We start from the raw sequence: 12,860 nt of genomic DNA, 5'->3' as shown, positions 1-12,860 counted from the left end.
TGAATGTGTGATTAAACTTCAAAATCTTTCAAATTAAGTAGACAGAGATGTGATCTAGACATCTTACGTCTATTAATGCGTTGCATTTTGTATTCAGCTAAGCAACAGTTAAAATTCCAATGGTGTTTAAATGAATCGTACCAAGGAACACCTTTATTAAATGTTTCCATCTGCACTGGTAGGCAGCATTACATGGAGAGGCAACGAAAGCCAGCCAAGCTTTTATAGATACTGATAATGCAATAACAATAGGAATTTATTCTCAGGCACCAAAAAAAAAGCTACAAGAAAAAGAGAATATTAGAAAAGGGAACCTTTCTTTATCAACCAAGCTTCACATACACACAAAAAATCACAGTAGTAGTGAAAGATCACGTCTTAATCGACGTCTCAATCTGCCGGAACAGATAGCCTCCAAACTATATATATATATATATATATTTTAAGGTAAAGGTTACAATATATTAAATGAATTAACCAATATCATGCACAAATTGCGTGAGATTCCGACGCACCTTGATAAATCACTAAAGCAAGTAAGCTTGCTTGCTAAATGATATTTTTGGTAAAAAATAAAGTCTAATGACAAACAAATATCTTATTGGTTAAAGTCTTATCTCATGGCTGATCCTGGGTTCCTAGCTGCAACTTCACCTCCTTTTCAGGATTATTAGCTATGGACACCGGTTTCATTACCATGATTAGCTGACAAAAGAACAACCTCGATTCCAAATAGCCTATCAGACAGACACAAACTTGTGTCCTGCTCTGTTTGTGCAAAAATAAGATGGAACATCTGAGGTGAAACTTGTTCTCATCACAGCTAGTGAATAATCGTTGGCACTACAAAAGCTTCAGTAAGGATCTGGTCGTACAAAAGTTGGACTTGAGGGTTTTATATGCTATCAAATTGCGTATTCGGCCATTGCTTGCAGGAAACAATGTGTAATATCCGGACAATCTTCAGCATGGGAGTAGGTGCTGAGTAATAGTTTTCTCTGTTATCACATGAGTAAAAGATTTTGAGTTCTTATACGCCACTTTCTAAGCACTTGGGAAATAATAGTTGGTGCAAGAGATGGTTTATTTAATGAGACTTGAGGGTACATTTGTAGTTTTGAGGTACCGAAAAAGATGGTCCTGATAATGTTCCACAGCAGTTTTCCATGTATTTATCTTCCATCTTCTTAGACATCATGCATCTAAAACCAGGTTATTTTACTATGACATCATGGATAGGTTCTTCCTTCCAGAGGTTATTTGGGCAGAAACATCAGTCCGTTGAATCAAAAGTTTAGGGTGCCATTATGTGTACTCGAGATTGTAACTCCAGAATACATTTATTACTATTGGCGCACCTGCCATCCTCTTCACTTGGCTAATTATAAGTTTTTATTGTATGTCAAACCTAAAAATTTATAAATGGCTGGCAGCAATATGGATGAGACAAATTTCGTTATAGCCTTGAGGAAATTTGCAGCTGAAAAAAGGTAGTCCTATTTGCAGAGTACAATTATACTTGGAGATGTATGGAAATGCACAAAGCATACACACTTTATAGACTGAACATTTCTTGAACAGTTACTGATATTTGAAATTTGCTTTATCTAGAAAGTAGAGAAACACCAAAGGGAATTGCACAGCAGCAATTTGAGCAACCAAGTAAATGATGGAACAATACAATCTTGAATACAGCATCTTGAATGCTAGAATCAATACCACGTGAGCGAAAGATCTATATTTACAAAATGGTAATACAAATTGTGGGTTGATCAGAAAAATGCAAAAAATAGGATACAAGGATATACCTCCAGGAACTCTTCAGCCTTCGGATTGAGGAATAGTCAAAATGGCCACAACAGAAAAATTAAGCACCTGCCTAGGCCAATGTTGGAGAATTACCAGCACCATCAATCTCATCTCTCAACATGACATCAATAACCTACCCAATGTACAAAATATTATGACCCAACAACTCAAGAAAAAGTTAATGATAGTCCAATAGGAAAAATAAACTCAGAAGTCCCTCTAGAATGAAAACAAGTGTTAATAAGCACATGATAAAAGTTTTTTCCCGATCACAAGTTTGTAAGCATGTGCATAGAGACTACATGAGGAAAAGTTGTCATTTTTTAATGCAATGATGCTCCAAAGTATTTCTTCAATAACATGGCTGCAGATGAAAAAGGACAGCCAGGTGCACTAGGCTCCCGCTATGCGCGGGGAAAAAGAGATTAATCAATCTAGTTTACTTCTGACTTTTTTTTTTTTTAGTTTACTCTTTGACTTTGTAGCTTCTTTTCAATGATAAAAGCCTTTTATGATCATAACTTTGTAAGCATGTGAGTAAATGAGGAAAATATTATTATTATTATCATTATTATTATTGTTATTATTATTATTATTATTATGCAAACATGCACCAATGTATTTCTTCAATGACTTGGTTAGAAAAGGATTCTAAAAAGGAGATTAATAACTATAGAGCACTCTTCAAATTTGTAATTTCTTTTCATGCTGACCACTTCTCTTTTCTCTCTTTTTTTTTCAGAAAACATTTGTCAGCTGTCGCAAGTCATTGTTTTTTAACTGACATTCCTTACTTATTTTTCCTTGCTTTCTCTTTGACTAAATTTGTGTCGGCGTGGTTCTCGACTTCTTAGTAATAACTCGTCAATTAATTATACCTCAATCCGAAACTAGTTGTATTGGCTACTTAATATCCATTGAGTGTTTTTTTTTTTTTTTTTGTGTGTGTGTGTTATAGGGAGATATTGAGAGTTCTTAGAAAGTTAAATGAAATAGCCAAGTATGACTTATGAAATTAAGGTAAGACTGTTCTTGCCCGCAGAGCATTGTCTACTGGTAAGAGCAACTTGTGATGGGTGGCTTAGGTGCATGTCACGGGTTTGAACCCTACCGCAGAGAGAAGCTTGGTACTTAAGTGGAGAAGGGTAGAGGGAGGAAAGGTCCTTTATCCGCCAAGTTTTGGACCATGTATCAGCAATGACCTGTTTTCTTTCAAATGTTCATGACAAAACAACTTGATTTTGCTATTTGTATGTAGGTTGGACGTAGTTCTTAACATTTGTTGTGATCCCCTTAATGCTTCTAAAAATAGGTCAACATTACAATTCCCTAGCACGAATATTTCTCCTCTTTAAAAGCACACTACAAACATGACTGCTCTTTCCTCCTAATTCTCATGGATATATTAGGTTCAACATTTGTTAGGGGTTGTTAGGAGTCTGGTATTAGAGAATCTCAAGTTATTAAAAGCATAGTGCGCTTGGCGCAGGGCTCAAACCTGTGACCTAAGAGAATTTTAGGTATATTTAACACTATTCAATCTCCAAAAACTGAGGAAATAAAAAATGTTCACTGAAGCTTCTTTTTATTTATCTTCATTCTTAATCTTGTCTCTTCTGGTATGCCCACACATCCATCTCAGTATCCTCATTTCCAGAAGATACCGAATAGCATAAATGATGACGCCGAGATGGATGTGTGGGCATACCAGGAGAGACAAGATTAAGAATGAAGATATTCGGGACAAGATGAGAGTGGTATCCGAGTGGACAAGATACGGGAAGTGAGGCTGAGATGGTACGGGCATGTGAAGAGGAAAGGTGCAAATGCCCCAATGTGACAGTGTGAGAGGTTGGTCATGGTGGGCCCGAGTAGAGGTAGAGGTAGGCCAAAGAAGTATTGAGGAAAAGTGATTAAGCAGGACATAGCGCAGCTTGAACTTACCGGGGACATAATAGAATGTGGATATTGAGAATTAGGATAGAAGGGTCGTGAGTAACCGGGCGTAGCTTTTTACCATATGCATTAGTATTATTTTTCGTTTCCCTATTCTTAGATTTTTATTACTACTTGTTGTTTCTTTCGTTTCGGTTATCTTGACATCTTATCTTTGCTATTATTACTGCTTTTTTTCTTCTGTCCTTGAGTCGAGGGTCTATCGGAAACATCCTCTTTATCTTCACGAGGTAGGGGTAAGGTCTGCGTACACTCTACCCTCCCCGGATCCTATTTGTGGGATTACACTGGGTTTATTGTTGTTGTCATGTCTTCAAGCTCTCAGGATTTGATAGTCTTTGCAGATTTCTTAAGATCGAAAAACATACACAATAAGAGGCATAAAATCCTCATTATTGTGAGTAATTTCTTCCTAATCTAAAGCATAATTACAAGGAAATCAGATATGCTAAGATTCTTAAAACATAATTCGAAATGCATCGTAGTCGTGATGCTACGCTTTAAAAGGGTTGAATCAAAGTGGCTGAGGGTGCGCATGACTGAGCAGAAACTATGCTCAATCAAAAGGACAGACAATGAATCTTTGTACAAGTGTTGCACTGTGCCGGTCAGTGGCGCAGCCACCTTGAAGCAAGATTGACACGCCTTCGTCGGAAAACTACGCCATAAAGATTGGTTAATTTTTTTTTATGTATATATACTACATGTTGAATCCCCTTGACTTTCTCGTATATTTACTTTTTTATATTTTGATACCCCCCTGAATGAAAACCCTGGGTCAGCCACTGGTGTCAGTGAGCGGCACATGAACAATAAATTAGGAGTGAAGTGCTGACAAAGATATCCCAAGGATGAAAACTTATTGAAGCTGGTACTCAGAGTCTCTCCTGTGTTCATTTCCTATGCTTTCAGACATATGTTAAATGTTGGAAGGAAAAAAAAAGAAGTCTGAGTTCGAGATAATGAATCTAGAGATGGTACAAAAGATTGAGGGGATCACTCTTTGCATGGATGTTTGACTGATTATAGAAACTGAATTACAAGAAAGTGAAGAAACTAACAGCAAGGAAGAGGTAGAGGCTTCATTTTGCAGCACAATGCAGAAGCTCTGTTTACCCTCTATTCTAGTTCTAAATTGGAAAGGAAGTGAGCGAAGCAAGTATGTAATAGAGCCCTACAATGTCCTTAAGTGGAAAAGATGGTTCAAACAGCTTATTATTCAGAAGACCAGACATAGATAATTTTTATGCGGGGGACAAATAGACAATAAAGGAGTTCAAACAGAGACAATAGCAGCAGATACCTCATGGAAGGATCTTGGGCTTCTCAACCCGTGTTCGGGGAATTGCCAAGATGGCTACAAGTCCACCAGAAAATGCTGAAAGTGCAGCTACAACAAAGGCTGGTGAGTTGCCACCACCAAATAGCTCATCCCATGGTCCACTTCCAAGTGAAACCACGATCTGTGACCAATAACAAAATCTTTCATTCACTGGCCTATACAACTTGAGGAAAATGATAAAATACATGCTGCAAAAGGTGCAACGGACATTCCTCATGGAAACACCTATGAGAATACTAATGTTCAGTATTCACTTGAATGATACTATAAATTTCCATCATTCGTGACATTCCGCTCCTTGCCTCATTTTGTTTTAACTCAAAACGAAGGGCTAAACAGAAAACAGCTACAAGATAAAACTGAAAAGACGCAACACAATGCGCTTGTCGATACGCATCCATCGACATAAAGGCTTTGATGTTTAGTCGGACCGCCTTTTGGGGATTGTTCTTGTTCCAAAAACCCCATAGAAAGAGACAAGCAAATTTATACCTGTGGGAACACAATTGCCAGGTTCAGAACGCCCATTGACAAGCCTGCAAGGTTGAAGTAGCAATTGAAGCACTACTTTCTATTTGACCTGCAGAATAATGATCAAAATAGACATAACTCAATCTACCTTGTCCTAGCCCAAGAGCTTCAATCCTTGAGGATACCAGAGCATATGGAACACTGTATGTTATCTGCAGAAAATGGCTTGCATTATACAATAATATACCTAAATAAAGCTCTCTCTAAGCCCACATGAAACTTGTGTTTAAACTGAAGCTTTTAGAAACAATAACCTTGCTCCAATTTCCTTCCATATCATGTTATATTTGACAGGCATATTACATGAAAAGAATATCTCAGCCAAACTGAATACCTATGTACATTTTTCAACAGTAACAAAATCTGAAAAGGACAGTTCACTTGTACATTTAATTTTTCTGTTAGAATCTTTCTTAAGATAAAACAAAGTCAAAGAGCTAGTCTTAGACTTGGTGATGAAATCTCAAAAGTAGAAATGAAAAAGACAGATAAAAGGTTGGTTGTCCATAATAGAATATCGGAGAAAGAAAATTTTATGTGATTAAGAGGTGTTCTGATTTCAGTAATTCTGCACAAAAAAATTATGTGTGATTTAGAGGTGTTCTAATTTCACTAGTTCTACACATAAACCTGTGTGGTCGTGCAAAATAATTTCTAGTTGCAACTTGAAAATCAAGCAACTTACAGCTAGTGGGATCCCAAGAAGAGCAAATACTATTAGCGCAGCAATAACTATGCCATCCGGAGGAAGACCCTGGCCAATGTCTATGTTACTCCTAACTGCAGTAATTATAAGCATTGCTATAAAGCAGAGAGACATGACAACATTTGAAACTCCCCATGTGAAACCAGCCCCCCATTTTCGACAGAGCTTCTCCATGAGCAATGAAGTTACTCCAAGAAGCACGGAATTCAACATTAGACCCAATGAACCCATTCGGACTCCGGCACTGTAATTCTTTCCATCATTTGGTTCACCGCCATAAATTTCTCGACCAAACCAGTCAGTATCGAACAGCAGAAATGGAAACCAGCCAATCCATGTCAGGGCAGTGACAAGCAGGATCACCCAAACAATACCTGGGAAATACTTGAAAGTTCCAAGCAATTCCCAGAGAAAAGCTTCTTCTTGGCCATGGCTTGTTTCGGAAATCTCTTCTCCAGTATGAGAGGAGCAATGATTGGGATCTAGAGGCTGCTCATTCGCTGCCGATATGCTGATATATGTAGTTGTTGCGATAAAAATAATGTCGAGAATAAAAGCGGCCTTTAGATTGGCACAGTTGATGGTGCATGCAGAATTGAGGGTGAAAGGGAAAATCTTGTACCAGCCACTGTAAGATCCAGTTGCAAAGCCAAGGATGTTACCAATGGCCATAAATAACGAAAAGTATGCATTTGCTACCCGAGTTCTTCTATGATCCTTCACTGCATGTTAGAAAGCATAGAAAATGTCACTAGCTTCAAGGCAACTTCCTGATATAAATATGCACAAAGCAATGACAATGGAGTCTATGGTACAAAATGGTAAAACTGATACATCTCGCCCTGAAAAATTAAGCTCTGCCAAGCATTTTCTTTTGGTCTCCTGTATCAACTCTGCAATAGCACCATCTCTCCATTCATTCATCCGTGGAGGCCCTCTATTGCAAAGCCCATCAGCATTGTTAGACTTAGACCGAAGCCGCCATTTTCACCATTTTGGCATTCTTACACTTTAGTGTTATTTTTTTGTTGTTGATAAAATAAGTTGCTTCATTGAAAGGCATCAAGCAGATGCAACGATTACAAAAATAAATATGCTAGCTCCATTACAACACTTTAGTGTTATTTTATCCCAAATGGTTGTAGCTAGGGGCCAAATTCAATAAAATGCAATTTCATTTTAAAATTTTGGTTACGCTAGTTAGCATCATTGATGATGCTATCATGCAAAGTAGGAGGAGGTTTTACTAGCTCCTTCGAAAGGCTATAAAATATTTTTAACTAGATTTAGCACATTTTTATGCATATGTAAGCAAGGATTTTAAATTCAAAAACAAGCTGAGCTTTTCAGGAGTTCTCACAAAACCCGATGGAAAAAGGAAAAGAATAGGTGCACCTCTAAAGGCCAGTATCTGTAGACTATTGGATATCTACTGATTGAGTGATTATAACAAATTGATTTCGGACCCTATGACACCATCTTATTTTCAACTACAGAAGCAAAGATCAACAAAGTCGTTCTCAGAATAAGTGGGAAACTAACACGGGATTTAAGAATAAAGCTGCAGCTTCAGAGCTTCTTCTTTTTGGAGAGCAATCGTCTTTCAACAAAATCCCGAAGGAAGATAACAGACCTTATTTCTCCTTTTTTGTTATTCTTTTCTTGAAGGAAAAGGTGGAGGATGAGAGAGGAGCTAGTTCAGCATGCACACAATCTCTACTTTTAACCATAATTTGCTTTCACTTGGAGATTGAGCTTCAATAAAATGGTCCAAAATTTTGCTTTTCTCAGAAGTTCTAAATATGTAAATTTGCAATTTGACTTTCTTAAATGGATAATTTCTTTTGCTTCTTTTCAAACTTCCTAATTTAATTTCCAGCAGACTCTCAAGATGTGATGATCCAATCATGCCATCAACCTTAAAATGCATATAAGAATCCTTGGTCGGTAATTTTCTCTTCTTATATCAGTTCTTAGGAACAAAGTCTCAATACCATATTTTCTTCAAATTATAAAAGCTTTTTCAAGATGAACCAGGAAACTGAATGCTTATGCTACCCTCTTGCACGTCACCACAATTCAGAATATGGTGCATATGTCCCTCATATTACAACTAATTGTATCATAATTCCAAACTTAATCGACCAAAGATGTCTAAACCTGAAGTTACAGTACGACTTTTAGTTTCTTCTACTTATCAAAAAGACTTCTGCTCACTCTCTTCAATTTGCCGTTAACTTTTGATAGAACAAGACCAAGAGCAGAATTCACATGTGGTTAGCCGCTGAAGATGGAGGAGCTGCTGCCAAACCCTTCCTTTTTGAAGGAAACTACTTTAGAGTAATAAGGACATCAATATTTAATCAATGAAAAGTTTTCACATGTCCATAGGAAGAAAAACCCAAACTACACCACAAAAATGAAGCCTAGTGCAAGTGCGCAAGGACATAGAATTACTAGCTTATCCAATAGTTTTCGATTATGAATTATTTGCTACTTCTTCCAATTCTTATAGTATCATATGTGTGACTTGTCCTGTCATGGGATTTGCTTCTATTATGGTATCTAATTTTGCATCTCCTGATAAAGCTAATTAAGCAAATTTGGGTTGGTGATAGGAGCAAATTCATGTGATGTTGAGCGGGAGTAGTTGCACTGACCTTCCCAAGCATGCTAAGCTAAACATCAGTAAAAGGGCAGTCTGGTGCACTAAGCTCTCTGTAAGCGCGGGATACGGGAAAGGACTGGACCACATTGGATCTATGGTATTCAGCCTTACCTTCCGTTTTGCTAAACAACAATATTTAACCTTATTTACTTGATCTTATACCTTTGCCCCAGTTAAACTATGAAATGATTTATCAGAAGTTCTCATGTGGCTTCAAATTTTTCATCATTTTGTGCAATGTTGACGCTTCTAAATTTAGGGAGGTTTTCTAAAACCTTATTGACATGTACAAAATATTTATGAAGAATAGGGTTTTAAGAAATTGGGAAGTTGTTATGCAAAGTTTTACATTTACCTTTAAGCATGCAAAAACAATTACCAATTCAAAACACAAGCTTCATAATGAAAGATATTTTACTAAGAAAATTTAAATTATTATCTAGACATTTTTAAGTGGAAAACTGGAACTTCTTTATTTCATGTTATTTTTTCAAGGATGAAGTACTCTATTACAATTTAGCAGAGAAAATTTGTCAAAATGGTCACAAAACATAGGTCTTTTCATTGTTAGGAGTACAAAAACTAATTGACCAGTCTATTTTGATTTTTATCCATGCGTTGGTTTTTGTGGCACACATAGTCCTCATTTGGATTAAAAGGAAGAGATGTACTTCTCAAAAATGCTTGCTCCCGCTGAAAAAAATTCTAGATCTGCTCTTGACGGGTGATAGGGCTAGTCCATATAATTAATTACTTATCAAAAGGAAAAGCTAGTCCATATAATCTTCCATTCAATTCCATAGCCTAGTTAAATTACCCTCCTAAGCTGGTAAAAAATCATCAAAATGCAATATCAAATATCAAACCACTGAAATTCATCGGGAAGGATACAATATTATACTACTCAGGGGCGGCGCTTCCATAAAGCAAGTAAAGCAACCGCTTTAGGCCCCATATTTGTGGGGGGCCCTTTTTTTGTTATACCTAATAGACTCTGTATAAGTTTGAAAAAGAGTTTAGTAAAGTGAAAAAGTTTAGTTTCTTTCTTTAACAAATATATAGAAGAAGGATTTGCAACTGCTATGATTTCTACCAAGGAAATTGCACTTGAAATGAATATTGAACCCGAATTTCGTAAGAAACGTGTGATATGGGAAGTAACAATTTGATGCGAATGTTGATAATAAAATCTCAAAATCTTTCGAAGAGTCCTTTAGAGTTGATTACTTTTATAAATGCTAGACAAGGCTATTTTTTCACTTAAAAATAGATTTGAACAATTCGAAGTATATGAAAATATTTTTGGTTTTCTATTTAAGATCACTAGATGTTGGAAATTAAAAATATTGCCTTAATCTTGAATGTTCCTTAAAGCATAATAATCAATTCGATATTGATGGTTTAGATTTATTTTGTGATTTAAAAGTATTAAGGAAAATAGTACAATTAGAAGATAGCAGCTTAAATGATACACTTAATCAAATAAAAAGATTTAATTCTTTTCCAAATGCCTAAATTGCTTATGAAATAATGTTCATAACTCATGTTACCATTGCTTCAGCGGAAAGAAGTTTTCAAAATTAAAATTGATAAAATCTTATCTAAGAACAACAATGTCACAAGAAAGGTTAAATGGATTAGTTATATTGTCAATTGGGAAATACTTATTAGAAGTTATTGATTATAAAAAAATTATTAATAACTTTGTATCTAAGAAAAGCTTAAAAAACTAGACTTCAAATAAATAATAAGAAAAATAAAAATTTAAAGCCCCTCATATAATTTGACTTTAGGCCACAAAATTAGTCGGGCAGCCGCTGCTACTCTAGTGTACATGGAGTAATGTATATAGATACGTATGCAGAAGAGTAAAGTGCAATTATATTCCCGATGTCTTAACCACTCAATTCAACAGGCGTACATCAGCCATTTAGCCGAACAAAACAGAATCCAGTGGGTCCCACGCTCATCATTCGGCCCGGGGGCATCATTGTCCATTTGAGCTAAACGAGTGCCTAATACGTTAACTTTACCTTCAAAAAAGGTATCTGCGCGTTTCCATTTTTTAAAGTCATACCCTGAAGAAAGCTATTTATTCCATATAAACAGAGGAAACGCTACTTTTAAAAAAAATACTTTATTCAAAGAAAAAGTAAAATTAAAGGAGATGTTTTAAGATTCATCTTCCTTAGAAAGCACTTAACAAATGCATCAAAAATAAGCAGAAAAACAGAGTAATACACAAGCAATAAACATACATACTTAAATATTAAACTGTAAAATTGAATTGAAAAGCTTACTGGTAAGATCAGCCAGAAGAGCTCTGCAAGGACCTTGAGTCATATTATTAGCAACATCGAGAAGCCAAAACCCTACAATAAACGCCGCTATAGCTCGCACTTTTATTTCACCTCGATCACCTAAAAGCCAGCCAATATCAGCGGAGAAACCGATGATCAGCACCGCTATCATGATCGACACTGCTCCGGCGACAATAAACGGACGCCGGCGACCAAACCGACTGGTGCACTTGTCACTCATATGACCTACTAAAGGCTGAACCAGTAAACCTGAAAGCGGTCCACATAGCCATATTATGCTTGCCCAAGCATGCGGTATTCCGAGCTCTTGCACGTAAGGTGTAAGGAGTGATAATTGTAGTGCCCAGCCGAATTGAATTCCACCGGCTACTGAAGCTACTCGAAGCAGGAGTCTCAGTGGTACTCTGGCTTTCGCTGGTTCTCGAATCGCCGCCTGTCGGCTATGCCTTGTTCTCTGCCTTTCTATCTCCGGCATGGTACAAATAACAAAACGTATTGACGTGTGTTACACGCGTTTCAGTTTATATTTAGGTGTGTGATACTGGAGGAGCGGCGAGGTGGCGGAAGAGGGAGGAGAGTGGGGCGGTGCTGAAAATGTAGGAGTGTAGAAAATAGAAAGAAAAAAAAAAGGTGCCCTTGTAGAACGTTAAAATTACGGGATATATTGAGAATAGTGAGCAGGAAAATAGATGATTCTCGGGGCAGAGTCGTAATTATGCAAAAGGAACGGAGAGAATATGGACGTCGACTACTTCTAATTAGTTGTTTAATTATGGGTTAATATTGGAGATTGGTATATATGCTTTACAACTTTTGGGTGCTGTCATTTCCTACTTTATTTTAATCAATGAAAATAGAAAATGTCCACTTTCTAAATTTTGACACGCCTATATTAATGAAAAAAACATATGTATGTTCTAATTTTACTATTTTCAATTTTAAAAAAATCATAATTTCCTTTATTTAAAATCCAAATTAATGTACATTATTAAGTTGTACAGGATGCATATTTAAATTATTTTTCTAAGAGGCATGCAAGTCGAACGAATACCATCAAATTAATATAACGAGATAGAACCAAATGATAAAAGAGGAATAGAACGTAAGGGATTTTGTCTTCTTTTAAAGTATTAAGTTAGGCACATTACATGTAAATCATACAAGCATCTAACCTAAGTGACATCTAGTGCCCTAAAATAAAGATTAAACGACGTTAACGTCATAGATAATTTTTGCTTTTTGATCATTATGTTTTACCTACATAACTCTCGAGTGCCGTTGATTAAAACTTTATTTCATGCTAGTAGCTTTTCTTCCCCCTGCTTTTAGCATCTATGAAAAGACAATTTCCATAGAAACATTTGTAACACGTTTGTAAATTTATCTCTTGTGCTATGTGTAAAGCGAATCCAGAATTACAAGATGAAAATGTGTACCACTGTCAAGGATAACAACTTGACGTGCAATTTTGACAAATATCGTGATTGACCTTTGTATATTCTTATTTCCACTCTCTCTCTCTCTCCC

General features: G+C 36.4%; 1 protein-coding gene across 1 annotated transcript; it reads right to left on the bottom strand.

Moving 5' to 3' along the window:
- Nucleotides 1–1,528: 1,528 nt before the first annotated feature.
- On the bottom strand, nt 1,529–12,118 carry LOC109205884 (sucrose transport protein SUC4-like). The gene is made up of 6 exons (XM_019368643.1): nt 11,313–12,118; nt 6,324–7,066; nt 5,727–5,790; nt 5,600–5,643; nt 5,069–5,228; nt 1,529–1,942 (listed from the first exon to the last, which is right to left on the bottom strand). The coding sequence occupies exons 1-5, from the start codon at nt 11,806–11,808 to the stop codon at nt 5,070–5,072; spliced, it is 1,506 nt and encodes a 501-aa protein (XP_019224188.1). The 5' UTR covers nt 11,809–12,118; the 3' UTR covers nt 1,529–1,942; nt 5,069.
- Nucleotides 12,119–12,860: the final 742 nt, after the last annotated feature.

Source organism: Nicotiana attenuata, unplaced genomic scaffold (assembly GCF_001879085.1).
Source record: "Nicotiana attenuata strain UT unplaced genomic scaffold, NIATTr2, whole genome shotgun sequence".
Taxonomy (NCBI): domain Eukaryota; kingdom Viridiplantae; phylum Streptophyta; class Magnoliopsida; order Solanales; family Solanaceae; genus Nicotiana; species Nicotiana attenuata.
The sequence above is the reverse complement of the archived record's forward strand: the minus strand, read 5'-3'. Positions and strand labels throughout refer to the sequence as shown.